Below are 27,728 nucleotides of genomic sequence, written 5' to 3' on the forward strand. Positions count from 1 at the left end.
GGCACACGAAACCACATGATCAGTAAAAAGAGATCCATAACAATTCTTCCAAAATAAAATAAATAGACATAGAAGAACTACTAGGAAATAGATCAAGAGTAAGATAAAAAGAAATAAACAAAAGGTTACATGAGCATTATGAAAGTTCAAAAGTACAAAAGGATGACACAGATCATAATTTGTAGCCTATCCTCTCATGCTCATCAAAGCATCAGCAATATTGTCACGAAAGGTGTTCATGTCGCTCTCTTCGTGTCCTAGTGCACTAGTGGTATCATCATGTTGAGATGATGATGCTTGACCAACATTTGGAATGTAATCTTCTTCTTGATCGCATCTCTCAAATAGATTATCTTGCAAATGGCTTTCTCGAATGGAGTTGTGAAGGGCCATGCATGCAATGATAATTTTTTATTGCTTCCATATTGGATAACTTGGCAAGTGAAAAAGTATTCTCCATTTCATCTTGAGAACACCAAATGATCTCTCTATCACGTTGCGAAGGGATGAATGCAAATGGTTGAATACTTCTTTCTTACCCCGAGGGCCCGGGCCCTGTCGAAACTCTGCTAAATGGTACGTCTCGCCTTTGTATGGAGATAGGAAACCCTTCCGATTAGGATAGCCTGAATCAACAAGGTAATACTTACCTAAACATATAACACCTACGTCGGCAATATGAACTAGATGATGAAAATAAAAAATAATTTAGAGGTAATGTTGATACCTTCAGGCGGAAATGGAAACTTATCACCATAGTTGTTTAATGCTTCATTGAACACCCTTGTGTCATGCACAGAACCCGGCCATCCAGAAACAACAAAAGTGAATCTCATATCGAAGTCACATATAGCCAGCACATTCTGAGTAGTATATCGGTATCGTCCAACATGTGCAACCGTCTCAGTACAAGGCACAACAACGGGATATATGAGTACCATCTATTGCTCCAATACAATCATTAAAGTAAGGTGAGAAACAAGGATCTTTGAGCCTAGAATGCACTGCAACAAACTCAGAATCTCTTGGTTTGATAATATCCGCAGCTAGATTGTTCAAACAATTCAGCACATGTGTTAACTTTCTACTGATAGTCTCACTAGACCTCTCACACCGATTCTCAACTTGGCTAAAAGATTGTGGACCACCACAAATCCATAAAAACATGGCCAAACATTCGATAGAGGTCATACCTTTAGTTGACTTCAGTCTATAGTTTGACACCAATGTATCATGCAAACTATCAAACACTGCTCTGGTCATCCTAAACATCTTGTAACAAGCTCTAGGTTGATTCAAAGTTTTGATGACCCAATCATATCCAGTCACATCAGGTTGTCTCCTAGCTGCCTTCTTCAAGAAAGTTTCACCATAGTATAGCGCAAAAACATTTGTTGCATTTACAACCAACTTTCTCCTCTTCAATGCAATATCTAATTTTTTAGCATAGGCATCGTCACTTGAGTTGTCACAGTCACTTGAACTCATCTACAAAGCAATAGGTAGCATCAGATAATGGCCAAATTTTGAAGGAGTAATAAACAGGCAAGTCTCATACCACATTATTACAACTCTCAGGCAACATCACACATAAATATCCAAGTCTAATGCAACATAACACATAAATATCCAAGTATCATGCAACATCACACATAAATAGTCAAGTCTCATGTAACATCACACATACATATCCAAGTCTAATGCAACATAACACATAAATATCCAAGTCTCATGCAACATCACACATAAATAGTCAAGTCTCATGTCACATTATTACACAAAGTTGAAGTTCTAGAAAGAAGACATCAATATAAATAGGATACTTTAATAACAAGATAAACTACTTCTTCCTTTCCTCATAGCATCTCTTGAGCCAATTGAACCTCCCTTCATTTGTCTCAAAAGTGAGGAACATTTCACGATTTTCAGCTTTCACAAATAATTTTGTAGCCATAAAATGTTCATCACTCCCTTCAACTGCTCCAGCTTCTTTTGTCAAATTCATCACCTCTCTAATTGACTGACGAGTGTAGTCACCAATCAATGCTTTCGAGGTTACAGAGTTGGAGCTAATGACATCATCCACCATGCGTGTCATGACCCTAACCATAGGATTCTTCCCCTTCTTTAGACTATTCTTCCTTGGGATACTAGATTTTTCCTTCCGCTTCAACTGCTTTCTAGCAGCCATCATGGGTGTAAGATCTTCCTCCATGCCTTCTGCATCCTTGTCGTCATCATCATCGACATTTATGTGGCTACCAGTATTTCCCTCTATGCCTTCTTCACCAGGGATGCATGCAGACAGACCCGATACATGACTCCTCTCAAACATAAACTCCAATTCTCTGAGGTTATTTGGTGGACCAAAACACAACGCCTTCTTCTCTCTCTGATTTTGTCCCTGGACAATGAAAAATATTAGTACAATGTGATAGTATGATAAATTGAAATGTATACACACAATGTTGTCCAATATCTAACCTTAGTGGTCTCTTCCCAAAACTCTAGACTTGCTGATACTGTCCCTAATTCTGCATTCCACCCAAGCCCAGTCTTGTTCAAGAGTGATTTCCAAAATGTGTACAAGATCTTTAGGTTGTCCCAACGGTTTTTGAGTTGCTTTTGAGTGTAATTCCTCCCTGTTTGAGCCAAAAACTTCTGACCCAAGCTCTGATAACCTCTTGCATTCAACCCACCTAGAGGTCTATTGCCAGCATGGATCTCCTCAACAGCAAGCTTGCAAAAAATTGTGGTAACAAGGGGATCCCAATCTGCTTTTGCTACACCCTTCTCCTTCTTGTCCATCTAAATTTCTCAAATTAAATTAATTGTACCAAATAGAACATGGAACCAACCATCTCACGGAAATAAAAACATAATAGGAATTAAACAATGAGTCAATGCCAAGAATTAAACAATGAGTCAATCCATAGTAAAAAAGTAGGCATTAACTTCATAACGCTGATAAATATGTAGAGAAGAGGACACCCCTGATAAATCAAAAGACATGACAAAAATTGGGCAGGATCAATTTAACTGAAGCAATTATTTGAAAAGTAACAAGTATACCTAAAAGGAGCCTTTGTCATTCAATTAAATTCAGTTTTTTTCATACATCTCACAAATCCAACAAAAAATCAAGCTATTGCTCAAATTAATACACCGAAAATTTGACATGATTTTGCAACAAGACATTTTTCGAATGCAGCATTCACCTCTCACAAATTTTTACAACAGTATATGATCATTTAGCTCACAATGTGTTTGACAAGGAGTTCAGCCTAACCTAAACAGTCACATAGAACACCAATATCTTCTCAATTGCTGCAGGATCCACGTCCTGGAGGCATTACAACAAACACATGATAGGGGAGGTTCGGCTCACCGCTGCGTCAGGCACGTCGGGGTTGTCCTCGGGCTGGTGGAGCTCGACTGTCGTGGGGCGGTAGGTAGCGGAGGGCCTCCGAGGCCAGCGGTGGAGCGAGGGCAGCGAGGGGAACTAGCTTCGAGGGCGGCGGTGGAGACCTCCGAGGGCGGCGGTGGAGACCTCCGAGGCCAGCGGTGGAGAGCTTCGAGGGCGGCGAGGGGAACAAGCTTCGAGGGCGGCGAGAGCAACTAGCTTCGAGGGCGGCGGCGGCGGCGGCGGCGGTGCCGGCGGGTGCAAAACCCTAGTTGCCTGGTCAGTCGCCTGGAAAGCTCGGGATGAATCGATTTGGAGGAGGCGACTCAAATGGCCAGTTTCAGAACTGGCGGATGTATTTATGTGATGGCAAAGGCGGGTAATTTCTTGTGAACTCTTGGGGTACTCTTGTTTCCTCAGCCCGCAGAAGCAAGTTCCACCCGCCAGAAGCATGTTCCACCCCGGCTTGTTGGCTTCTAGCTTCTGTAGTGTTAGCGGGAGGATATGGCTTTTGAGAAGCTCGGTCCAGAAGCGAGATCTTTGTTTGAGCTTCTCGCTTTTGAACGTGAGAAGCTGTTCAGAAGCTCAAACAAACACGGCCTTAGTTTTTTTTACTGTTGTATACTTGTGACTAGGCATTAGGAATTGTCGATTAGCATATGGTTTCAATCCTTAATTGGCAGTTGGCCTATGTATATATACATGCTTCATGTAGATTTTAGCTGGACTACGCCTCCTGACTTTTGGGGGCCTGGGGCAGTCGCCCCTATGTCTCATCCCCAGGATTGGTCCTAGGTGGATGCAACATGAAAATTAGCTTGGTTATCGCACACCACCACACCCGTAGCTCCTTGATATTCAGCGTGATAAAAAAATCTCCTATTAATCAAGAATTTCAAGACGTTTATCGTCTCAAGTACTTGGTGGTAGCAAGTTGTTCATCAATGATTTGCAATGTAAAAAAAAAAAAACTCAGACAGTTATGTACTTCAAACTTGTATTATTATTGATATATGAATCAAAGGGTTTTCTCTTAAAAAGAAAAGGAGGAGAGAATTCAACTCTGCGAAAAAGGAAAATTAAAAAAGATGGCTAGATAAATACCATCAGAAAAGACTAAATGTCCGTATGAAAAGCATCAAAACCAAACTTTGGTTTGGTTGGAGAGCTACAATGCCATCCAGTGGCTACGCCATCGCGTTTGGAGTTAGGATCGGAGTGAGAGCACCTCGTTTGGAGGTGTCGTCATTCGAGAGGCAAGTGCCTTATATGTATCACTGATGAGAGGTGAACTACCGCCACTACCACCACTAGTGTTAGTGTCAGTTTGAAACAGTTTGGAGCGGTGAGTGGATGTGGAGCGAAGGTGTGTAGTGTTTGTTTGATTAAGTTAGGTTATAGAACAGAGTGTATTAATAGAACATAATGAAAACCAATGGTGTATAGGGTATTTTAGTCTTTTTGGTGTTTTTATCTGAGAAATATGAAAAAACGAAACATGAGAAAAATGGCATACCTAATAAAGTATGCAATATTTCAAACAATATTCTAAAATAATTAGTTACAGTTGCGCTATAGCTCAGCTTTTACTACTTTCAAATATTACGGTAAAGTCGTAAAAGCCAAACACACCACACCAAGATTCCAAATAGCTAGATATAGCCGCATTATAGATTTTTTTTAAAATTTTATTATAAGACCACAAAAACCTCGATTAATAACCTTAATTTCAAGTATATCTTGTACATAAGGTTCTCAGGTAGTATTTCGCTAAGTTTTTTCTGTTGTGGTAATTTATGAAAATTTCCGAAATCGAAACCTAAAACCCTTCCCCCAATTCTTTCCTGCGGTTTAACAACCTCCATCAACCTTCTGCACAAAGTAGGGTTCTCCCCCTGTCCCCACCACCCGCCTCCGCCCCCATGGCGCGCGCCGCCGCCTCCAGACTCGCCGCCGCGGCGACCTCCTCCTCAGCGGTGAGCTCCCTCCCCATCCCGCTTCTCCTTCATCCAACCCCGAGCCTGCACGGCTAACCCCTGTACCTCCTTGCCAGCGCGAGCTGTTCGCCCGCCACCTCGCCGCCGCCTCGGCGTGGGCCGGTCCGTCGCGGCTGCCCGGTCCAGGTGAGCCGTTTCGCTCCAAAAATTTGATGCTTTTCGAATGAATTGTTCGAGGGAGGCTGTGCACGTGTGTTGCTGACCCAGTGAATTGGGCAGGGCGGGAGAGGCGGAGCGCGAGCTGGTGGTGCCCGAGCAGATCGTTCCATGGTGCGTGCTCCAGTCAATTCGACATGATCTTTGATGTAATTTCATATTTTTCGCTTTGTCATACACAGCAGTTCATCTTGTGAAATGGTCATGGCGTGATTCACTGTTGTAGCTGATCTCGTAGTGGTTGAAACCTAAAATCTGATGTTATCATAATGACAATTGAAACCAAGGCGTCGTCTTCTGGTTAAGATTAGCTCTGTCTTTCTGCTTTCAGTCCGGGCAGCCAGCACTTTTATTGTTTCTAATTTAGGTTTCTTAGGGATTTAATAGTAAAGGTCCGTGGTTGCGTGGGTGTGGCTAACTAACTTCCCTATGTGTAAATTGGTAGAAAGCACAGTTCTGTAGCAGCTATCTAATCACTCATATCATAGCCATGCTAAGTGCCGCTTTAGCACTCGACCTGAGCCCCTGCTTCTAAAAGACTTTACAATAGTTTTTTGGTGTTGTTTAAAAAGAATACTATACAATAGAGTCGTACAAGGCTATTAATATTGACACCATTGCATGTCTCTTACTTGAAATGGTATGGATAGGTATTATAAATAAAACAACATAGTGATTACACATTAGTGGGAAAAGGAACAGCTGTAATATATTTCCAAGTGCCTGTGATAAAACTTATATATTTCTATGTTGTTAGCCACAAGGAGGGTGAATGCAAGGGATTACTATGATGTGCTTGGAGTGAGCAAGGATGCTTCTGCGCCAGATATAAAGAAGTCATATTATGCGGTATGCATTTTTACTGGTATTAGTTAGGATATGCACCTCCTTTCAGAAAAAAAGCTAGGATATGCTCTATTAATTGGACATTGTTAGACTTCTGGAGGATCATATTCCTTAATTCCTCAATGTTACTGTACTCTGTTGAGCAGGGGGCCAGGGACTGTTACCCTAATGAATTTGGCGTGTTGTTTGACTTACCATCATACGCTTTTGTTAGTTCTACTGTGTGAATAATACATAACAATGCTTGTTTTTAGTTGCTCCATATGATTGGTCTATTCTACACTAAACCTTAAGGTCCATAACATGTTCCATTGCTGGCCATTGTTTGGCATCTTTGGCATTCCTGATTTTCTATTACCTGATAACTGAACAGGGGAAAACTCCATTTGAACCCCAAGGCCTCAACTCTCACATATTTCATCCTCAATGCCTCAACTATGAAACCCATTTGAACTACAGGTTTAATCATCAAAATCAGTACAAATCATCCCCTTATCCTAAAGTAACCATTTGTGTGCATATTTCTTCTTATTTATAATGCCACCTAGTTCCTCCTAGGTTGGTCGAGTATTTTTTTTATCCTAAAGTAACCTGACATTGCGATGGCTTGATATCCTAGTAGGCAAGTATAAGCTGGTGTAGCGTTTCAGTCATCAACATCTATTCCGTCCTTCCTATTTTCCTCCCTTCTATTTCTCCCCTCTCTTCTCTAGTCTGTACTCCACACGACCGGGGGAGGGCTCAGGCTGTCCAGGTGCCAAACTAAGGCTATCCAGGTGCCGAGCTTGGGCTGTCAGCTTCCTCCATCGGATGGCCTGGGCCTCCTCTTTAGCTCTCTACCTCCTTTTTGTCCATCTCAACCTCTTTGCCTTGAGGGCTGGATGTCCCATCATCTCCAGCTGACAGGTGCCCGTAGCTTGCTGTCACTGTCCTCTCTCCAGACTCAGGGCACTTCACCCACTTCTCTTCTCCCCTATTGCTTTTTTTACCTCCTGTGATCTGTTCAGTTTGCTCGTGATTTGCTTGGCTACACTCCTCTCTTCTTCTCTGTGCTGCAATTATGCTACTTTTGATTTTTTTTCTTCGCTGCTATTTCTTGTCTTTTTTTTTCTTCTCTGTTCCGCACCTCTTCTGCTCTCTTACACTCTTTGCTTTGCCTCTGACAGTACCTATTCTACTCTCCCCTCTATGCTTCAGCTGTTTAGTCTCATACTGATTAACCTCTCTGATGTGCAACTATCATAACACCTACCTGATTACCTTTTCAGTCATGCCATTTTTTGCTCACCTTATTGTTACCTGGGCGATGCCTAGGGGCCCACCTAGTTGGTTAAGCGTTTAGGCCGCTGGGATGTGCCTTTGTTGCCTAGTCCGCATGCCAATAATTTTTTGGTTACAAAAACTCATGTAGAAAAACACTAACTAAAAAGCCGTAGAACTTTGTCAAGAGTCAAGACTTAGATAATCTGCTTCCATGTATGGATAAACAGAAACCAAGTTACAATGTAAAATATATGACATTGGGCAGACAATATGAACAGATAACTCTAGAATTGGGTAGAATAAGCCAGAGTAGCCAACTGGGATTCTAATGGATTCTACAATTAGGAACGTGCTTCCACCCAACCCAGATTGGGTCTTGGGATCGATTTCGGTTGCGTGTCCAGTTATGTATTTAACTATTTCTTGCATGCTTACTGCACCATCCTCTCCATAATTGTATATTCTTCTGTTTGTACTCCCATTAATTTGTTTCTTCTCCTTCCTCGTCTAATCTGTTGATTAATCTGGTTTTAACTAAATTTATCATGCTTCTCCAGCTTGCAAAGAAGTTCCATCCGGATACTAATAAAGATGATGTTGATGCAGAGAAAAAATTTCAAGAAGTTAACCGTGCCTACGAGGTATGGGGTTCTTGTAGACAATTTAGTTACCTTTCATGAATTATGGTTCATGTTTATTCTAAATGCTGATGTTATCTATGCATGTCTGTCAGGTTTTGAAGGATGATGATAAGCGTGAAACATATGATCAGGTTATTAATGTTTCTCTTTTTATGAAACAAGAATAATGATGATATAAGAATAGTCACATATAGGCAGATTATTCCTATTGTTAATAATGGAACAAGCTTTTACCATGTTGTGTTTATCTTGGTTTGCTTACCCTGTGGTATCATTAATTTCCATGACTCGCGAAACCTTCTTTAGCTATAATAGTGCAAAATTTATTGCCTATGCCTTGTATTATAATATACGTTGTAATTGGCAGCTTGGACCAGAAGCATATGAGCGTCAAGCGACAGGTGGTGGGCCAGATGGTTTCCCTGGAGGGCAGGGTTTTCCTCACGGTAACCCATTTGGTGATATCTTTACCGATGTAAGAGCCATTGTCCTTGGGGTTATATTTATGTATCAGAAATTTGCTTAAGGCTCATCTGTACTTGTTATTTTGAATTCACCCTTCTTTTGTTTAAGTTACGCGTGAGACCTATGATTTACAACTTAAGTATGTGATATATCTGCTCAGTTGTCTTGTATGCTGGGACTTTAAAAACATGATTGTGGGAAATAAATATAAATTGCAGGATTGTGTCCTTGAAAAATCATTTTACAGGTTGTGAAACTTTATATCTGGTGCTATTATTTTGTTTCTTCAGTGTAAGGCCTTTGTTTATGTTGTAACATGTAATGAACTACACCTTTTCAATATTTAGCAAATTCCGCTGCTCAATTTTCAGCTCACTTATGTGTATATTTTCAATTTTTGTTATCTACATTCGAACTATATATGAACTGTTGTAGGGTACCTGATATATTTTTTATTTTATTTTTTCATGTCAACCAGATCTTTGATAATGCGTTCAAAGGAGGCCAAGATGTCAAGGTTTAATTAGTTTTCATTACAACTGTTTGCTTTAAATCAAGCATGGCGATGCAATGCTTATTTTCTTTATCCCCATGACTGTAGGTTTCTGTTGAACTATCATTCATGGAAGCTGTCCAAGGCTGCAGAAAAACCATTACATATGAAGCTGATACTTTCTGTAGAACTTGCAGTATGTGTTGTTGTTTGTATATTCTTCTGTTGACAATCCTCCCTCTCCCTTCTCTTTTGTTGTTTTTGTGTCCTGAACTTCTATATGTTTGTTGCAGATGGAAGTGGTGTCCCCCCTGGAACTGTACCTAAAACATGTAAAGCATGTTCAGGTGCCGGTGTGGTATGTATCCTTTGACAAAATACTTTTGCATAGCATGTTTCTTACAGATAACTACCTCCAGTAAAAAAATAGATGACGTTTTAGCAAGTTGATTTTATTTGCAAATACATGTTTTGGTTATTCAAAGAAAGATTTTTGACCAAATGCCCGAAGGAGACTCTGACCTTCAAAATGCTGTCTCATGAATGCAGATATACATGCAGAGGGGTATATTTACTCTTGAATCTACTTGCTCCCAGTGCAGTGGGAGCGGAAAAATTGTGAAGGTGCATATTTTTCTGTTTCAATGTCATATTCCTGTCAATTTGTTTTTTCTGATGTTTAGGTTCTACAGTATTTTGAAAATTGTAAGAGGAATCGTTAGTTCTTTAGGGGGGGGGGGGGGTCTGTCTAGCATTTTATAAAATACTTATGCTTTGTGGACTATTTGAGATGGTAATTTCTAAAATTGTTCATGATTGCAATGAAGTCTATGGTGCAAATCGATCAATGTGATTCTACAGTAAATAGTAATTGCTGAATTTCTATGGCTTATCTCTTGTGATGATATTTTTCGTTCTTGGTGGCTTAACTTGTTTTGCTTTTCAAAATCTACTTGAAGAATTTTTGCAAGACTTGCAAAGGCGAACAGGTAGTGAAGGGGAAAATGACATTTAAGCTAGACATAATGGCAGGTAAGGAAGAGTTGCCCTTACCGATATGTTTATATGCTCGACATGTAAATTTTAACTTTCACTATTGAATTTTCCTATTCCATATGCAAAACACTAAGTCATATCTTTCTTGTTTACTACTAGCTTTGCATGCTATGAAGGGTAAAATTATGGTATTACCAGTAAGACGATAACTTGCTAAGTATGGTTCTACTGAATCATTCTGCATTTCTGTCTTTTCTGTCAGTATTGGACTCTTTCCTACAAGTATGCAATTGTGACCATTTATTGTGGAGTGGACATTGCAATATTTGCATTTTGGGTATATTATAACTGAGACACTTTTTCAGGAATTGATGATAATGACACCATGAAGGTTTTTGGTAAGGGTGGTGCTGATGTTGAGCGCAATAAGCCTGGCGACCTTTATGTTACCATCAAGGTTCCATTTCTTTTTTCTGTGAATGCTCCTCAGTTTAATCAGTACTTTGCAAGGTCTCAAAAAAGTAAAAAGTGAACTTAATATTCACTTTCCTATTACAGGTCAGAGATGATCCTATCTTTCGTAGAGAAGGCAACCATGTGCATGTTGATGCTGTTCTAAGCATTGCCCAGGTCACTTTCTTTCTAATAACTCTTTTTGTTGGTTGGTGTTCTTATCAAGGTCCATGTCCACACAATTTTTTTTCTTTCAATAAAATGCAAATTACATCTTACTAGCAGCTTGTAATAAGCAATCCTGCTTTTCTTTTGTGTCATCACTTGATGTATAATGGGAGTATCCTTATTTGAGCTAAGATTTAATTGACTCATGTATGATTTTTGGAGATAAAAAATTGACCAAAGGTATACAGTCAGAAGTAACAACTAACAAGTGCTTGGACACCTCTTGCCCATCTGATCCTACCCATCGAATGCTCAAAATTGCCCCCCTCACACAAGAGATTTCCTTTGACACATCTGTTTGGTTTCGTCCTTCTCCATCCATCCCCTCACTTTCCCTCAATTTCAGTTCTCAGGCCCTAACTGGCGACAGCTGGCTAGATCTGTCATCTGACCTACTGCCCTCTATTATCACTGGTGTGTCCACCTGCTCCTCTCAAGCCTCCTCCAAACACTAGATCACACCATCACCTCTTGATCTGTACTAGTCTCTGTAGATCTTATAGCCAGTAGATGGGGCTTTGCTGGGATCTTGTTGGGGCTAATGGCAGCGAAGGGAGGAGCCAAGCAACTTACAAGTAGGATAATTCGGTGGCAAGTGCAAGCGGGCAAGGTCAGGTCTGCAAGAGCAGGGTGCAGGCAGCTGTCATGGAAACCCGCGAACGCCAGGCATGGTAGTGGCGAATGTGCACAACCCCAAAGCGTGTATGCCTGTTGGGTGCAGGTGTAGATGCATGCAGGGGCAATGTGTGACAGTGGTAGGTGGGGGCGTGGGTGTGAGCCCAGAGTGTAACGATGGTGAGCATACTGATTTTGTGTGGGGAGGCATGCATGATCACAGTCACGAGTGCAGAGTTTGGAGCTCCAGACAGAATACTATTGTCTAATACAGATATTTTTTCCTGGATGAGGAGAAGCTCTAAAAGTGTTTCATCTACAGGCTGTCCTAGGTGGAACTGTCTCGGTACCAACCCTCACTGGAAATGTTTCAGTCAAGGTATGTGCTGATTCTTATTAAAGTTTCACTTTCTTCCTGCATGATGCTTGCCAACCACTGCAGATTAGCTTTACTGGATGTCATAGGGCTTACCTTGGTTGTGGCATTCTGTGTCCAGGTTCGGCAAGGCACCCAACCGGGAGAGAAGGTTGTCCTGCGTGGCAAAGGTTGGTTACTGGAGTTACCATAAAAGTCCTTTTTAATGAATTACCAGATGAGTTCAGGAATCACTTTGACCTTTTGCCCTTTGACAATTGGTGAAAGAGATGTCTGATGATGGATATAGTTTTCAATTCTTTTTGTCAGATTGATAGTGTTGTAATTAACATACTTCTTTCTTCAGGAATAAAAGCGAGAAATTCCTCGACGTTTGGAAATCAGTATATCCACTTCAATATCAGAGTCCCAACGTAGGCATCGCCTCCCAGCAATTTCTCATCTATATTTCAATCAGTTCAATTTAAGCCTTTCCTCCCTCCCTTTCACACGAAGCATAGCAGAAACATAATTGCAAAAACCTTCCTATTTGTTTGCAGGGAGCTGACACAACGGCAACGGGAGTTGATACAGGAGTTCGATAAAGAGGAGTGCAATGACGGGGAGGGAGTTGCAGCTGCCTCCGGTTGAAAGTTTTGGTGGCGCCATTCATTGATGACCACAGCCCCAGTATACGTGCTGTAGGCACCAAAAATTATTTAAACATTTTTGACCCTTATATAGCGGCAATCCAACGTGTAATTTAAATACATTATACGCTACCGGTAACTCTTGAGCTTAAGTTATTGTAACCTTATGCACCTCGTTATATGGCAGCTATCCATTGTAAGATGAACTAGGGACAGAGCAAAGCTAGTGAAGCAGTTTTCCATTTTGGGCTGGCTTTAATCATCTTTTGATGTATGCCGAGTGTTAAGAGTGTATGCTGGATATTATCACCAGAAATGTTAGTATATTCCCATAGAATGCAAGCTTATCACCACGTCATAACGTCATACATCAGCTCCTACATTTTGTTCTATTTATCTACTCTCTTCAGTCACAAATACTTAATGTTTTGATCAAGATTTAGTCAAACTTTTATTAGATCATCAATAACTTTTAAAATATTTAGTTTAAAAATATAAAAATTATATATGTAGATTTATCTTGAAGAATACTTTTATAATCTTATAAATTTATTAGATTTTATAAATATATATTAGTAAAAGATAGTGATCAAAGTTACATATTGGAGATTGTGTTATATTTAAAATGTCAAGTATTTTTTACTGGAGGAAGTATATACTTTTTTAAGATGATATATTATTGGTATTAATCTTTTTTTTAACTGTTGTGTCATTAATCTTAACGACAACTCAACATTGGGAAGAGTGGCAAAAAATTTTGTGCAAATGTTTCATTCGGTGCAACCGTGCAAATGTTTACTGAAGGCCGTCTTATCCACATCCAACGGTAGCTAAGGAGCTCCCCATCCCACCACGCATGTTTCGCACAAAACCCCTTGCGCTATTTTAGTTTCTCTCGATTTGGTCCCTCGTCTTGCCCGCTTGCACGGCCCAAATTCCCCGCATCGATCAGCTAGATTTGGAGCGCCGCCACCCTCCCCTGCACGCCTCTCCTCTACTTTGCCCAAAATCCCCTGGAGCCGATTTGCTTCTCTGTGCCTCTCCTCTACCTCTCTTGTCGTTTCAAGACGGGAAGCGGGAGGAGGATCGGGAACGTGGCGGCGACGTGATCGGGAGAGGTCAACATCGCAGAGCCCGAGCATATTTGAAGCGAGCCCGAGCATATTTGAAGCCGCGAGGCAAAGCAGCATCTCTGAATAAACTACAAGCTAAAGCTATTGATCAGACTGTGCCATCTCTTTGCACTTGGTTTCTGTTTGCTTTTTCGCCGAAGTGCTTGAACCTAGCTAGAAACAAAATTGTAAATAGGAAGTTTGTTTCATCTCTACTAACCAGAAGCTTGTTTCATCTTAAAAGTGCATCTAGGCCTTTTATATAGGTTTTGGATAATTAATGACAAACGATCAAAGGACTAATGAAGTTTAATGAGTTTATAAACATGTATTGGTCCCATGAAGAAGTTAAAAAACGCTAGGATCCTTAAAAAAGGAAAAAAAATCAACATGTGGCTATTCAATATATTTAAATTCATTTTATTTTTGAAGTTCCGGATTGGAAACAACATTGGTGATATGTGGTAACACTTAGATTCAAGTAGTTTTGCATAAGTGTAGTTTAATCCTAGTTTCGAGCTCTGTGACTGGAATATCCAGACTGAGCCCAGAACTTCTGGATAAGGCCAAAAGTTCCTGATTGAATCTGAAGGTTCCGGATTCTGTTTAATCCGTTGCGAAGTTTTAATTTTTTAGGAACGTCTATTCATCCCACCCCCTCTAGGTAACATCTCGATCCTTCACATCTTTTGGTTTCTATTTGCTTGTCAGAGTGTCAGAACAGGAGCAAGAAGAAGCTTTTTTCATCTCATGTAATTTGGCATGGTTAAACTGAGAACCAGTGTTCAACGGAGTGGTTTGGAATTTGCACCTTTGCCATGCATGAGCACTGAATGCACCAATGCTTCGGAGGAGAAAGAGGAGAATTCTGTTGTAAATTCAGAATGCAACAATGCTGTTGTAAATTCAGAATGCACCAATGCTTCAGAGAAGAAAAGGGAGAATTATTTTGTAAAGAGGAGATGCACCAATGCTGTTGTAGATTCAGAATACACAATTTGTAAAGAGGAGAAGCAAGGAGGAGATGTATCAGTGTGTATCATTTTGACAGGAAAGTTGTATCAGTTTGACAGGAAAGCTGTATCAGTTTGTATCAATTTGTATCAGTTCGAATTTTGTAATGAATATAAAATATGCTGTCCATTTGAGTGACTCTGATTTTGTCCATTTGGTAATGAATAAAAAGCTGTTGTCCATCTGTTTATCTGAGATGTCAATACAAATTGTGTTGTCAATATATATTCCAGTTTACAGCAGATTAGTTCAGCTGAGATGTTGAAGTGCATCCTCTTCTAGATTCGTGTAAACAAACTTAGAATTCTGTTGTAAATTCATCCAGATTCATGTAAACATCTTAGCTGATAAAAATCAGAGTCACCAACATGATAACATTCGGTGTAACTTTACATCAACATTTCCAATCAGAATTTCTGCCACAATTTACCATAACTTGCTACACTTTACAACTTGACAATCTTAAACACTAAACCAGCCTGACAGCATTCTGTTTGACCTACAACAACATTCCCAATCAGGATTTCTGCCACAATTTCCCAATCAGGTTTTGGCAGCTTTCTGTTTGACTGTCTCCTCTCCTACTCCTAGCTTTCTATGCTGTTGTTCCCAATCAGGATTTCTATGTTGTTGTATGCACAGAATAAACAATAAAAGGGTTGTGATCAGGAGTGAAGTGGGGAAGAACAACTGACCTGAGAAGCAACCAGTTTGAAATATACTAATGGAAAGGAAATATAATCAGATGTTGATTTCTTGCGATGGACAACAATCAAGTGAGCAGTTCATGTAAAGGAACACCAAGTGAGCAGTTAGCTGTAAATAAAGGCAGTTTGTGTTGACCAAAAAAGCCTTGAACTGATCAAATCCATAACAACATTATTATTAGATCAAATTGTGATCAGTAGTGCCATCCTGCTTTGAAGAAACATTACTAGATGTAGTTCTATGATCCATTTTTTTTTCATAAATGGGAAAAATTGAAAGGATCAGAACAGGGTCTCGCCAGCCAGCTAGGGAATAGAACGCCATCTCTCACGGACTTCTCCGCCCAAAATCCCAACTAATTCGCTGAAGGAGGAGTCGAGTTCCGGGCCGGGAAAGTACGAACCGACCTGGGCGCGGCTCTCGGCGCCCGACGCGCTGGAGACGTGGAGCTGCAGCACGAACCTGCCCGGCGGGGGAGCCACGCAATGGAGAAGGGGATCGACGGGCGAGCCACGCCGCTGAGGCGGAGAAGGATGCCTACTGGGGAGCCAGGCCGCCGCGGAGGAGGCCCACGGCGGAGCTAGGCCGCCGCGGAGGAGGTCGACGACGGAGTTTCAAACCCCAGCGGAATGGGGATCGGAGGATGTGAGATTTTTAATTCTCGCAGGGGGTTATTCTGCGAAATCTCCAAGGTGGGATGGTGGGATGCGTTCGAGTCGTTGGATGCGGATCGGACGACCGACGGTCGTTGTTTGCACCAAAATTTTCGAACATGTCCTTGCCAAAAAAAAAAAGAGAGGAAAAGTGCCAAGAATAATTGCAAGAATAATTTTCGAGCATGTCCTTGCAAAAAAAAAGGAAAAGTGCCAAAAATAATTGCAAGGAAACTACCAAGCCCATCTGCTTGGCCCAAATCAGTGGGCCCAAGGAAGCGAGGAAAGAGATTGGTGGGACCAGGCCGCAGGCGAGAAGAGACGCAAGTGGCGAGAGCCGAAGCGAAACCCCCTCGCTCCACCGCCTGCGCCGCAATCGCGAGGCACCTACGCGCCCCTGCACCGCCGCCGTCGGGAAGGTACGCGCCCTTGCGCCGGTCGGTCAACCCTCCCTGCCTCTCTCTCATTGTTGTAGTCGCCGTTTCAAATGTATTCCCAATGGTGACGCGGGATGGGGTGGGCTGGGGTGGAACCATTTGGGACTCGAGGAAGAGAAGAACTCTCGCGAGACTCCATGGGGTCTAGGAATTGTTCTTGCGCGAGTGTTTGTGGATTATGGTTATGCAATCCTTGCTGAAGCATCTGTCTGCCGGGATGCGACGCGTGCGATGACAGGCAGAAAAAAAAAAGATAGCCGAAGAACGAAGTAGAGAGAAACAATCATGCATGCACCGCTGTCGCGTCAGTAGCCCTTGTAATCCACCGAAAGAAGCTTGTGCCGCTGCAATCGCTGTAGTTTTAGAGTGTTCACCATTTTCCATTACTGCCCGGAAACTTTTCCGAAAGCAAGCAGGAGGCTCGCTTGTATTCTTCAGGTGAGGTGAGGGGAGCATAGAACTATAGAAGCATTGTTCATATAATTAGGATTGGGATATTAGATACATACTGTGCAATCTACGTATGCATACCATACAAGTGCATCTTCCGTGGAAGATTGTGCTGGAGGTTGATAAGTTAACAGATGAAGTTACTTTACCTGGCCGGCTAGATAAGTGGAGTTGTCGCACAATGGTCCAGAACAGATACAAGGATAAACCATTAAGTTAGTTTATTGTATATAATCTCCTTTGGACCTGAATGGTTGGAAAACTTTCGCCTCATGAAACTACTTTTCTGCAGGCTTCTTACTTCAGGGCATTTGTGGATCTATTAGTTCACCTCCTATAAGCTAGTGTAGCTACAAGATTACTCGTACAGAAGTATGAATCCTTATTTTGTTGGCTTTCTTGTCCCTGTCGCTGTCTCCCTGCTGCTCCGCAAAAGGAGAAATGTTGAGAGGAAGAGGGGAGTGCCAGTTGAGGTTGGCGGAGAGCCTGGATATGCAGTCCGTAACTATCGGTTTGAACAGCCTGTCAAAACACACTGGGAAGGGGTCACCACGCTTGCTGAGCTGTTCGAGCAGTCTTGCAAGGAGTATGTATACATGCCCCTCCTTGGCACCAGGAAGCTCATTTCAAGGGAAACCGAACTAGCGCCTAATGGGAGATCATTTGAGAAGCTTCATCTGGGTGAGTATGAGTGGAAATGTTACGCTGAGGCCTTCAAGAGTGTTTGCAACTTTTCATCTGGACTAATACGATTAGGCCACCAGAAGAATGAGCGTGTTGCTATTTTTGCTGAGACACGAGCTGAGTGGCAGATTGCATTGCAGGTAGTCTTTTCTCTTTCAACCTATCGATGAATTAATGTTGTGCATTTTGGTTCTCTTCATGTGCAATTTGCGATACTCTTACTGTTCAACTTCTTAAGTAAACTTAGGGTACTGGCCACTTTATATCTATTATGCATCCAATGAAAGAAGTACATGGTTAGTATCTTACAGCATAGCAGTGTGAGCCATACAAAAACTGTGCAATCAAAATGAGTACCCCAGACAAGTTTACCCCGTAGATCATTCGGTTAGTGCAGGTGATATGCACTGCTAAGACTCGTATTAAAATATTTAACATGTTGGACAATCATTATCCAAGTGGTACAACGATATCCTTTCACCATCTATTCTTTCCTTTAGCATGATCATGTAAAGTCAGGAAGGACATGGTGACATGCAAATGAATGTTTTGCTATTTTTATTCATGACAAACTTATAGTAGGAGCTTTGATGGCAATACAGCCATACAGGAATGGTGTTAGACTGTTAGTGTTAGGCTGTTATCAATCCTGTATATTTGTACCTCTGTCCTGTAATGGTGTGCATGATGTATTTTTTGTTAATTCATTATTGATTTCTTTGAACACACTTCCACTCTTCTTCCTCTTTTTGTAGCTCCGCTTCGTTTTATCTTCTTAAAAATGTGTTACACTGAGCCCTGGCACCCTCAAGTTCTGAGTTATAATTTTTGTATTTGCAAGGCATGCTTCAGACAAAATATTACTGTTGTCACCATCTATGCCTCCCTGGGGGAGGAAGCATTGTGTCACTCGCTAAATGAGGTCAGTACAGTCACTTGTGTCTCATGTTTTCTGTACAGCCAGTACTTATTAAGTTTTTGTGCGGTCTGCTTTTCATGATTTATCAAGAAAAATCAGTATGTACTTTGCAGCAGTTGTATTTAACCATTCCTGATACCATTGCTAAAAGTAATCAATACCTATCTGCTATTAGTGGCTAATTTCCCCTTTTGCTCTCCAGACTGAGGTCACTACTGTAGTTTGTGGTCAGAAAGAACTAAAAAAGTTGATTGACATAAGTGGGCAACTTGACACTGTCAAGCGCGTTGTCTATATCAATGAGGAAGGCATCTCAGCTGAAGTTTCTTTAGCTCGAAACAGCACTAGCTGGATAATTGAGTCAGTCGAGGAAGTGGATAAATTAGGAAATGAAACACCTGTTGATGCAAACATGCCTCTCCCATCTGATGTTGCTGTGATAATGTATACGAGTGGTAGCACTGGATTGCCCAAGGTTTGCCTAACCCATCCTAGTTGTTCTTTTCGCTGCATTTGTCCTTTCTTACTTGCTAGAACTCATCTCAGCAATTACTTAATGATGTGCATGACTCAAAAAGTGATGTTTCTTTAGTTACATCGTCTGCCAATGAACTTACATGTATCTCAAATATTTGTAGGGAGTTATGATGACCCACCGCAACATCCTGGCTACACTCTCAGCAGTTATGACCATCGTGCCTGCACTTGGCAGAAAGGATATATACTTGGCCTTCCTCCCACTTGCGCACATACTTGAGTTGGCAGCTGAGGTAGCTCTCAGGTGGCATCTGCATCTGAATCTAGTCACACTGTTGGTTTATTAATCTTTATTCATTATATGCAAAAATATTGTTTTTAGGCACTTATGGCTGCTGTCGGAGCCTCCATAGGATATGGATCACCTTTGACTCTGACTGATACATCAAACAAAATAAAAAAGGGTACTCTAGGTGATGCTTCTGCATTGAAACCAACACTGATGACTGCTGTACCTGCTATACTTGACCGTGTTCGTGGTGGTGTGAGGAAAAAGGTAAGGCCCTTGATACTGTTTTGGTCCAGAGTTATTTATTGGTTACTGACTGCTACTTTTCACGTTGAGATGGCGCTAGGTGGATACGAAGGGTGGTGCAGAAAAGAAATTATTTGACATTGCCTATAACCGCCGGCTTGCTGCAATAAATGGAAGTTGGCTTGGTGCCTGGGGATTGGAGAAACTCTTGTGGGATACACTTGTGTTTGGAAAGGTGCGTGCAATTTTGGGAGGAAAGATTCGCTTTGTACTTTCAGGTGGAGCACCTCTATCTGGAGATACTCAGAGGTTTATCAATATATGCCTTGGGTAAGATTATGTACATCTTCATTTCGTGTTCTTTGATGGCAATTGCCTAGATCATCCTAATTTACCATTCCATACATTTGATAATAATAAATTATATGTCTGTTTCACTGTGTTTACTGTCCGGAATTGACAGAATTATGCAATTTCAGGGCTCCAATAGGGCAAGGGTATGGTCTGACTGAAACTTGTGCTGGAGGGACATTTTCCGAGTATGATGACACATCTGTTGGGCGTGTTGGTGCTCCACTACCTTGTTCCTATATTAAGGTCAGCTTCATTGTCTTCGCCATTTTCTATTTTGGGGTTGATTCATTTTTTGTAGCAAAGATGTTTTTATCCCATTAATTGTTGGTCGTTCTTATTTTCAAGATTACTTACAATATCATGCTTTGCATTTCTGACTTGTTGATTTTTTTTTTCTCAGTGGGTCAGTGGGGTATCTGATTAGTTCTTGTGATAGTATTGTCAGTATTTCATGCTGACCTCTCGCAATTCCTGACATACTGGCAACTGTATTTTCAGTTGATTGACTGGCCTGAAGGTGGATACTTAACCACTGATTCTCCCATGCCTCGGGGAGAAATAGTCATTGGGGGTCCCAATGTAACTAAAGGCTATTTCAAGAATGAAGCTAAAACAAATGAAGTCTACAAGGTATGCAGTCCTGTTACTAATATGTTCGCAGACTACTTCATTAATTGCATAGTAACTTTTCTTCCACAATTTGTGTAACCATGTGCCTTGTATATCTTGTGAAGGATGATGAAAAAAGTATGCGATGGTTCTATTCTGGTGACATTGGACGTTTCCATCCAGATGGCTGCCTTGAAATCATTGACCGTAAAAAAGATATTGTGAAGCTTCAACATGGCGAATATGTATCTCTTGGGAAGGTAAGCGGTATTATTGTTCTGGTCAGACTGACTGATTGCACTTCTTAGATGTAACTGATTTGACAATCACAGGTGGAGGCTGCTTTGATTGTGAGCCCGTACGTGGAGAACATCATGGTTCATGCTGATCCTTTCCACAATTATTGTGTTGCTCTTGTTATACCTGCGCACAATGAGCTGGAAAACTGGGCTTCACGGCAAGGAGTTACACACAGTGATTTCTCAGATCTGTGCCAGAAGCAAGAGGCTGTTAAAGAAGTGCTTGGATCTTTAGCAAAGGTTTGTGTTCTATCACCTTGGTCACCATCCGGTTGTTTTACTGTGTTGGATCACTACACATACTTCATACTTGATTCAATACTTTTGCAAGTGCATTTATATTATATGGAATACAAAAGGATCTTGCATCCATGGACCATGGTCTCTCATAGAAGAATTGCTTCTAAGTTTAACTCTACAGGTATGGCTATAAGAAAGGATTTGCACGAGTCTTTGAAAGAAAAGAAACAGGAGTATCAATAGACACAGAGCATACAGCACATTCATCATAGTGTGCTTGTTATAATTTCTCAATAAGACCGTGCACGTTACTGAGTGTTTTACCGAATCAGCTTGGTATTTATCTCTTTTAAGCAAAAAGTAGTGAAGGCATATACGATGTCCTTGGGAACACTTGTTACCTGAAGGCAACAATGATATCCTTGAGAAGTTTTCCCTTCTTTTTCCTTGTGTGTGTGATGAGAAGCAAGCCGAATGTTGCAAGCATGTTATGCAAGACAAATCATATGTACTATTAGTCTATTACGACAGCAAATTTTTTGACGCAATTATGACAACAATTTGATTGCACTGACAAGCACTTGCTATTCTTCAGGCTGCAAAGCAAGCACGACTTGAGAAGTTTGAGATCCCAGCCAAAATCAAATTGATATCAGAGCAATGGACCCCCGAATCGGGCCTAGTCACTGCTGCCCTCAAGCTCAAGAGGGAGGTGATCAGGAAGACGTATGAGAATGATCTTGCTCAGTTGTACGCCTGACGATTCAGCTACGCTTCTCGATAGATTCAGCTGTGGAGATGATAATAAGATAGAGCTCGATGTGTCGATGATGACAATAGTGTTGATTTGCTATTGCGGCACTTCGACCTTGAGGGGCCGGTTTCTTTTTTTGTACGTCTGGGCCGGATGTAACCTGGAAATTTGGAGTCGGGCTTCTCTTGATGCTGAGAAGCAATTTTGCTCTTTGGGAACACTTCGATGTAGACTCATTTGATGCTACCTACATGTCTTCAGCATAATCACATCGGGTTCTTATTGCATTGTTCATCTCAATCCGAAGATGATTGTCGGTATCATATCTAATGGTGCCTCTGTTCTTCAGTACTTTTACATTGAGTTGTTAAATACTATTCAACCGAATCTTATGGAAAAATTGTCGGATTCCTCACTATATGATGCTGCTTAGGGTTCGTCCTTTAGAGACCTGTGATCTGGCCCTGTCAAGACTTCGGCTTTGATTAGTGTTCAGTGACTGACTGCTTGAAACGTAAGTTTTTTTTTTTTTTTTTTTGAGGGAAAAAAGAGAGAGGTCCACATGAATTTTGCAGTAAACAGTTCGATCCTTGTGAAATGTAGCAAAATTATCGCTTTCTAGACTTGACCTGATGGGATGTACATGGGTTGCAATTGGTACTCTAATAACTGCATTCTTATTTCCCAATGGGCGATTTGCAAATATGCAATTATTTCAAGAATTCTTTGGCAGCAAGTATCAAACTATCAAATAGCTTAGAACCAAAGCATTGGTTTGGATGGTTAGTGAAGATATACCTCTGTCCATCAAATATCAAACTCTAGATTTGCTTCTTATATATCTCATAAATATATAATTTTCTTTCAATGGTAGTCGATGTATCTGTCGATAAGCGAAACATGTTATGTGACTTCATCAATTTTTAAGTTCTGTATCTTCAGTCTTCAGTAGAGTTTGTATAAGTACGTATGTGGTCTACGAATTATACTGATATTTCTTTTAAAAAATATCAATAGCTTAATTGGTATCGGATGAAACGTGGAAATCGGAAGAAGAATATAAAACTGAAATAAGAATAAGAATTTCATCGTCTACTTTGCATGAAGTTTGGAAAGACATTACATGAACACTGTAGAATTTATGTGCAATTAACATGAAATAAACGAGATGGCAACTTTCTGCCGCCGGCTCACGGCTCAATTGTGCGATAAATTAGATGAAGCATAGACACGCACTTATGCTTTAATAGTTGTCATAATTTCGATAATGATTCTCTACTCCTGTCATGAAAATTGACTTCTTTTTAGTTGGACCTGCGTCTTTACTGTGTACACTTTCACACCCGGAAGCGATCCAAATTAAATTCGAAATCCAGCATATCTTTGCGTCATTAACATTTTCGATTTTGTATTTACGTTAGAAAATATAGGTCAGAGCACAGAAAGATCTCATTTTTTCTCAAGAAATATAAGTTTATAAGGACTGTTGATATATCATATATCTCAGTTATGTATCTATCTTATTTAATATCTATTCATCACTTAAATTTTCTTATCTACTATATAATTTTTTTCATATCTCTCATACGAATATTAATACAAATGAAAAATCTTAATAAGCTACCTGTGCGCATGGCTTAGTGAAAATTTCGCATTCTGTTTCCTCACCCCGACTGAACCAGGGTTCACAAATGCGTCAGTAACCGCCCAAAAATCACGGTTACCGACCTTCTCGATCCGGTCCGGTTTCAGAAACCGAACGGTAAACGAAATTTGAATTCAAAAAATTCGAAAAAATAAAAAAACAAAAACAAATCTTTAAAAAAACTAGACACAATTCTAAAACCTTCTGTGAATTTTTTTTTTCAAAAATAATGTCGTTTGCATCATATTCTATACGGAGAAAGTTTGAAAAAAATGAAAAAAATTGCAGTTATTAACTCACGTTAAGGAAAAGTGTAACATACAAAAACATATTTTTCTTGTGTAAAACGTATTTTAAAAGAATCTTTAAAATTGATTTCACTTTATTTAGAGTTTTATTAAATTCTCTATGATTTTTACAAAGTTCACAAGTATAAAATGAATATGTTACACATATTTTAAAAGAATCTTTAAAATTGATTTCACTTTATTTAGAGTTTTATTAAATTCTCTATGATTTTTACAAAGTTCACAAGTATAAAATGAATATGTTAAGAAACAGCACTGTAATTAACTTTTTCATGTCTACTATTATTTTTCCTACATAAATCATAGTATAAATAAGCTAATGAAAGTGGTTTCATTAATTTTTGAGTGTGATGGGTCAGTTATGAATTAATCTAGTCGCAACACATTTACACAATCATGCATGTTACAATAAGTAATTCATGATTTCATGTATTTTTAAAATACATAGGATCATGTAAGAAGGCTAACAAAATTATTTTTATGATTTTTGGATTAGCAAAGAGTAAACTATGCATTTAACTTGGTTTAACAAATACAATTTCTCAAAAAAAAATTGAACTTTTTTATGAGTATAAATATTTTTATCATGTAGATCATGTTACAAGGAAACCAACAAAATTTGTTTCACTTGATTGATTTGAAGATCAGATGAATTAGCTATTGATTTGCCTTTTTTGGGTTTTTTTTGAACTGCGCTGAAATTCGATAAAACCGCTCGATAAATTGAGAAAACCGAGCGGTTACCGACCCAAACCGCTCGGTAACCGACCAATTCAAAAATACGAGAAAATCGCTCGGTAACCGACCCAAACCGCTCAGTAACCGATCAAAACCGAGCGGTTACCGAACGACTAAAATCGCGATTTTTTTTGCAAAATTCAAATTTTGCCAAATAAATTTTCTCTGAATTTTTTGAATTTTTAACCGATTACCGTGATTATCGTGTATTTTCGATTACCGTCGGAGCTCGGTCGGTAACTTAAACCCTGGGCAGAACACGCTGGAATTCGTGAAAAAAATTGCGGTTTCCGTGACAGTCGAGGCAACCAAAAAAAAAGAGAGGCATGACTCGTCTGATTTCTGAACACATTCTTTCCTTCCTCTGCTGCTGACACGCCCGCCGGCCGCCGCTTGTCCGCTCGGCTCACCCGTCGTCGCCGACGCCGTCTTCCCGTCGCAGATCGCCAGATCGCCGTCCATGGCGACGGCGGAGGCAGGGGACGGACGAGAGGTGCACGTATCCATCCATTAATCTCTCTGTACTTTAGGTGGTTAGGAGGATCGGTTCACATCTCATCTAGCTCGGGAGGCTGCTAAAGATAGCATTTTTATCTCGCTGCGCAGCCGCCTGGATTAGGCCCAAGAATCCGGCGATCTAAGGCGACCCCGCCGACCTGCGACATGACCGGCGGCGGCGGGGAGGACGAGCGGAAGGGCCCCCTCGTCTACGTCCTCTCGCTCACGGCAGCAGCGCTGCCCCTGCCCGTCGCCATCTCCTGCCTGGACGCCGCCGTCCCGCGCAAGGCGCGCAGCCGCCGCTGCCTCCCCCGCACCAAGGCATCCGCCTGGTGCGCCTTCCGGCTCCCCGTCCCCTCGCCGGAGGAGGCGACGTTCCCCGTCCTGCCGCCGTCGGCAGCCGAGAACCCGCCGAAGGAGGCGAAGCCTCCCCGCCCCCATCGTCTGCGCGTGCCTCCGCCCCCCGATCTCGACGCCCCCACGCCGGCTACGAAGAGGCCGGCAAAAAGGGCGAGGAGGTGCCTGCACTGCGGCGCGGCCGAGACGCCGAAGTGGAGGTCGGGACCGATGGGGCAGAGCACGCTCTGCAACGCCTGCGGGGTCCGGCTCAAGGCGGCGGGGGCGTTGCGGGAGCACCGCCCTCCGCCGGCGACGGCGAGGACGGTCGCCGAGCCGCCGCCGCCGGCGGAGAGCCCGGTCTCGGTCTCCCCGCCGAACAGCCCTATTTGGGAGCCCCAGGTGCGGCTCCCGGACGTCTACCTGGTGAGGAGGCAACCCTCGACGCGACACAGGCATCCGCCTCAGAGGAAGGAAGCCGCACCGGCGCCGGCAATCTACCTGGTCAAGAAGAAGAAGCCGTCGAAGAAGCCATGGAGACCTCGGACGACGGGGAAGAGGTGCCTGCACTGCGGCTCGTCGTCGACGCCGCAGTGGAGGGAGGGGCCGATGGGTCGCGGCACGCTGTGCAACGCATGCGGCGTGCGGTACAGGCAGGGGAGGCTGCTGCCGGAATACCGGCCGGTGGGGAGCCCCACCTTCGTGCCGTCGGAGCACGCCAACAGACACTGCGAAGTGCTCCAGCTGCGCCGGCAGCGGCAGGACAAGAACCACCATCCTCCGCCACCGGAGCAGCCACAAACCGTGGACGACAACCTCCCCGACCCCCGCGTCGGCGGTAACGGCGACTCGGCTGACGCGCCAGGGTGCGGCGGCGATGACATGGCGGACGTGCTCCAGCAGCGGCAGGTCATGGACCCGTACCCGCCAACGCCGCTGCATCAACCGCTGTCGGTGGACAGCATCGCCGACCCGGGCGTCGGCAGCAACGACAAACTGATCAACGCGCCGAGCTCGCTGGACTCTCTGCTGCTCGACGGACCGTCGGCGCCGCTCATCGTGGACGGCGACGAGTTCTTGATCAGCTAATAGCTAGCCTAGAATAATCCAGCTGAGATACCATGAGAGTACTAATCTTTTTCTCGACTTCTTTCCGATAATTTTTACACGCTTCCTAATTATCAGGCAACTGAAGACTCAAACATTTCAGTCGACAGTGTTCATGAACACGCACTGAAGAAGAATATGCGATGGTGAGATAAGGGAGGGGGTTAGGGTTCAGGGTGGGTTCACCAGGTGCTAGGTTTAGAGGGATGCTTGGGGAGACGGCCAAATCGGTGGTGGGTGGCAATGTGGTGGTGCGGTGAGGCAGCGGTGGCATCATCGGAGCCGCAGATGGCCCGAGGGTGGTGGGTAGTGCCGGTGGTAGGGGAGTGCGAAAATAGATTGGTTAATGTGGTGGCGTGTGGCAGCGGTGGATCTGGCACCGGGAGAGTAGTAGGGGATAGCAGAAAGGTGGTCATGGCGGGGTGAGCGTTGGGACGAAAGAAGAAACTCGTGCGGAAAGAAAAAATATCAGGAGGAAGAAGAAGATCCCGCGACCGTTGGATTCTGATTCGATGGATGAGATTCGTCAACTGAAAAGATGCAAAAAAGGCACTTAGAAGGATAACAACACCCTAATTTTTATCGACTTTCTTTATGCATATCTGTTTAATGTTTGAAATTTTTCGCTACTTTTACTATTGCAGGATTTGTACTAGTGTTCCAGCCAATTTTAGGAATTATATAGTCATTTAGGTCGTCTGCAAAAGAGGTGATGATGCACGCCGCGATGAGATGCAGTGGTTGCTCCTGCCTATCTGAAATTCTGCATCAGGAGAGTACTAATCTTTTTTCGATTTCATTTTTTGATATTTCAATCGACTTTCTTTGTGAATATCCGTTTCACGTCGAAAATTTTCAGTGTGAAATTAGGCAAATTTTCGCATAGCATGATTTGCAATAGTGGTCTAACAAATCCTAGGGATTAATAGGTGATGAGTGAGCATGACAATACGCAGCAGTTGCTTCTGCTGCAGCTCTGCATCAGAAGTCCTGCACAGATCATACTCCTGTCTTGTCCTTGTAAAGGTGAAGTACCATGCAATCTTCTTGCACTGACCACTGAGCAAGGTACAAATTGGGCAATATTATGTGTAGTTAGATTCCTCTACCTGAGGCTGTGACCTACCTATTCCTTGAGTTCCAGATTGCCCATGGTGATGCTTCCACTGCTCTACACACAAAAGCAAAAGATCTGTCACCCACCTAGAATGAACAATCCTGCCATGTTTCACTGAATCAGGAAACTGCCTCCCTGTTTTCAGCTCCATCTAGTGCCTTTTCCCTCTTGCC

At 42.2% G+C, this 27,728-nt stretch overlaps 4 protein-coding genes across 6 annotated transcripts; 3 read left to right on the forward strand and 1 right to left on the reverse strand.

Moving 5' to 3' along the window:
- Positions 1–1,840: 1,840 nt before the first annotated feature.
- On the reverse strand, positions 1,841–2,808 carry LOC133905671 (L10-interacting MYB domain-containing protein-like). The gene is made up of 2 exons (XM_062347435.1): positions 2,485–2,808; positions 1,841–2,404 (listed from the first exon to the last, which is right to left on the reverse strand). Exons 1-2 carry the CDS (start codon positions 2,806–2,808, stop codon positions 1,841–1,843), a joined length of 888 nt encoding a protein of 295 aa, XP_062203419.1.
- A 2,418-nt stretch (positions 2,809–5,226) lies between these two features.
- LOC133906472 (chaperone protein dnaJ GFA2, mitochondrial-like) lies at positions 5,227–12,922 on the forward strand. 2 transcript variants are annotated; one of them, XM_062348396.1, is made up of 18 exons: positions 5,227–5,379; positions 5,457–5,526; positions 5,608–5,670; positions 6,314–6,405; positions 8,223–8,306; positions 8,399–8,437; positions 8,674–8,781; positions 9,250–9,288; positions 9,373–9,460; positions 9,558–9,622; positions 9,814–9,888; positions 10,224–10,296; positions 10,626–10,717; positions 10,819–10,890; positions 11,879–11,935; positions 12,054–12,102; positions 12,279–12,345; positions 12,472–12,922. In XM_062348396.1, the coding sequence occupies exons 1-18, from the start codon at positions 5,326–5,328 to the stop codon at positions 12,560–12,562; spliced, it is 1,278 nt and encodes a 425-aa protein (XP_062204380.1). In that variant the 5' UTR covers positions 5,227–5,325; the 3' UTR covers positions 12,563–12,922. The 2 variants fall into 2 exon arrangements, with proteins under 2 accessions (XP_062204380.1, XP_062204381.1); XM_062348397.1 differs by having other exon boundaries at positions 5,620–5,670.
- Positions 12,923–16,299: 3,377 nt separating this feature from the next.
- LOC133906464 (long chain acyl-CoA synthetase 9, chloroplastic-like) lies at positions 16,300–22,093 on the forward strand. 2 transcript variants are annotated; one of them, XM_062348377.1, is made up of 13 exons: positions 16,300–16,418; positions 16,451–16,467; positions 17,228–17,759; positions 18,461–18,541; positions 18,741–19,013; positions 19,177–19,308; positions 19,398–19,571; positions 19,651–19,880; positions 20,030–20,147; positions 20,403–20,534; positions 20,639–20,773; positions 20,846–21,052; positions 21,648–22,093. In XM_062348377.1, exons 3-13 carry the CDS (start codon positions 17,310–17,312, stop codon positions 21,810–21,812), a joined length of 2,097 nt encoding a protein of 698 aa, XP_062204361.1. In that variant the 5' UTR covers positions 16,300–16,418; positions 16,451–16,467; positions 17,228–17,309; the 3' UTR covers positions 21,813–22,093. The 2 variants fall into 2 exon arrangements, with proteins under 2 accessions (XP_062204361.1, XP_062204362.1); XM_062348378.1 differs by having other exon boundaries at positions 16,311–16,485.
- Positions 22,094–24,820: 2,727 nt separating this feature from the next.
- Positions 24,821–27,073, forward strand: LOC133905872 (pollen-specific leucine-rich repeat extensin-like protein 2). Its single transcript, XM_062347656.1, has 2 exons — positions 24,821–24,990; positions 25,104–27,073. Exons 1-2 carry the CDS (start codon positions 24,958–24,960, stop codon positions 26,418–26,420), a joined length of 1,350 nt encoding a protein of 449 aa, XP_062203640.1. The 5' UTR covers positions 24,821–24,957; the 3' UTR covers positions 26,421–27,073.
- The last annotated feature ends 655 nt before the right edge of the window (positions 27,074–27,728 follow it).

This window comes from Phragmites australis, chromosome 23 (genome assembly GCF_958298935.1).
Source record: "Phragmites australis chromosome 23, lpPhrAust1.1, whole genome shotgun sequence".
Lineage (NCBI taxonomy): Eukaryota > Viridiplantae > Streptophyta > Magnoliopsida > Poales > Poaceae > Phragmites > Phragmites australis.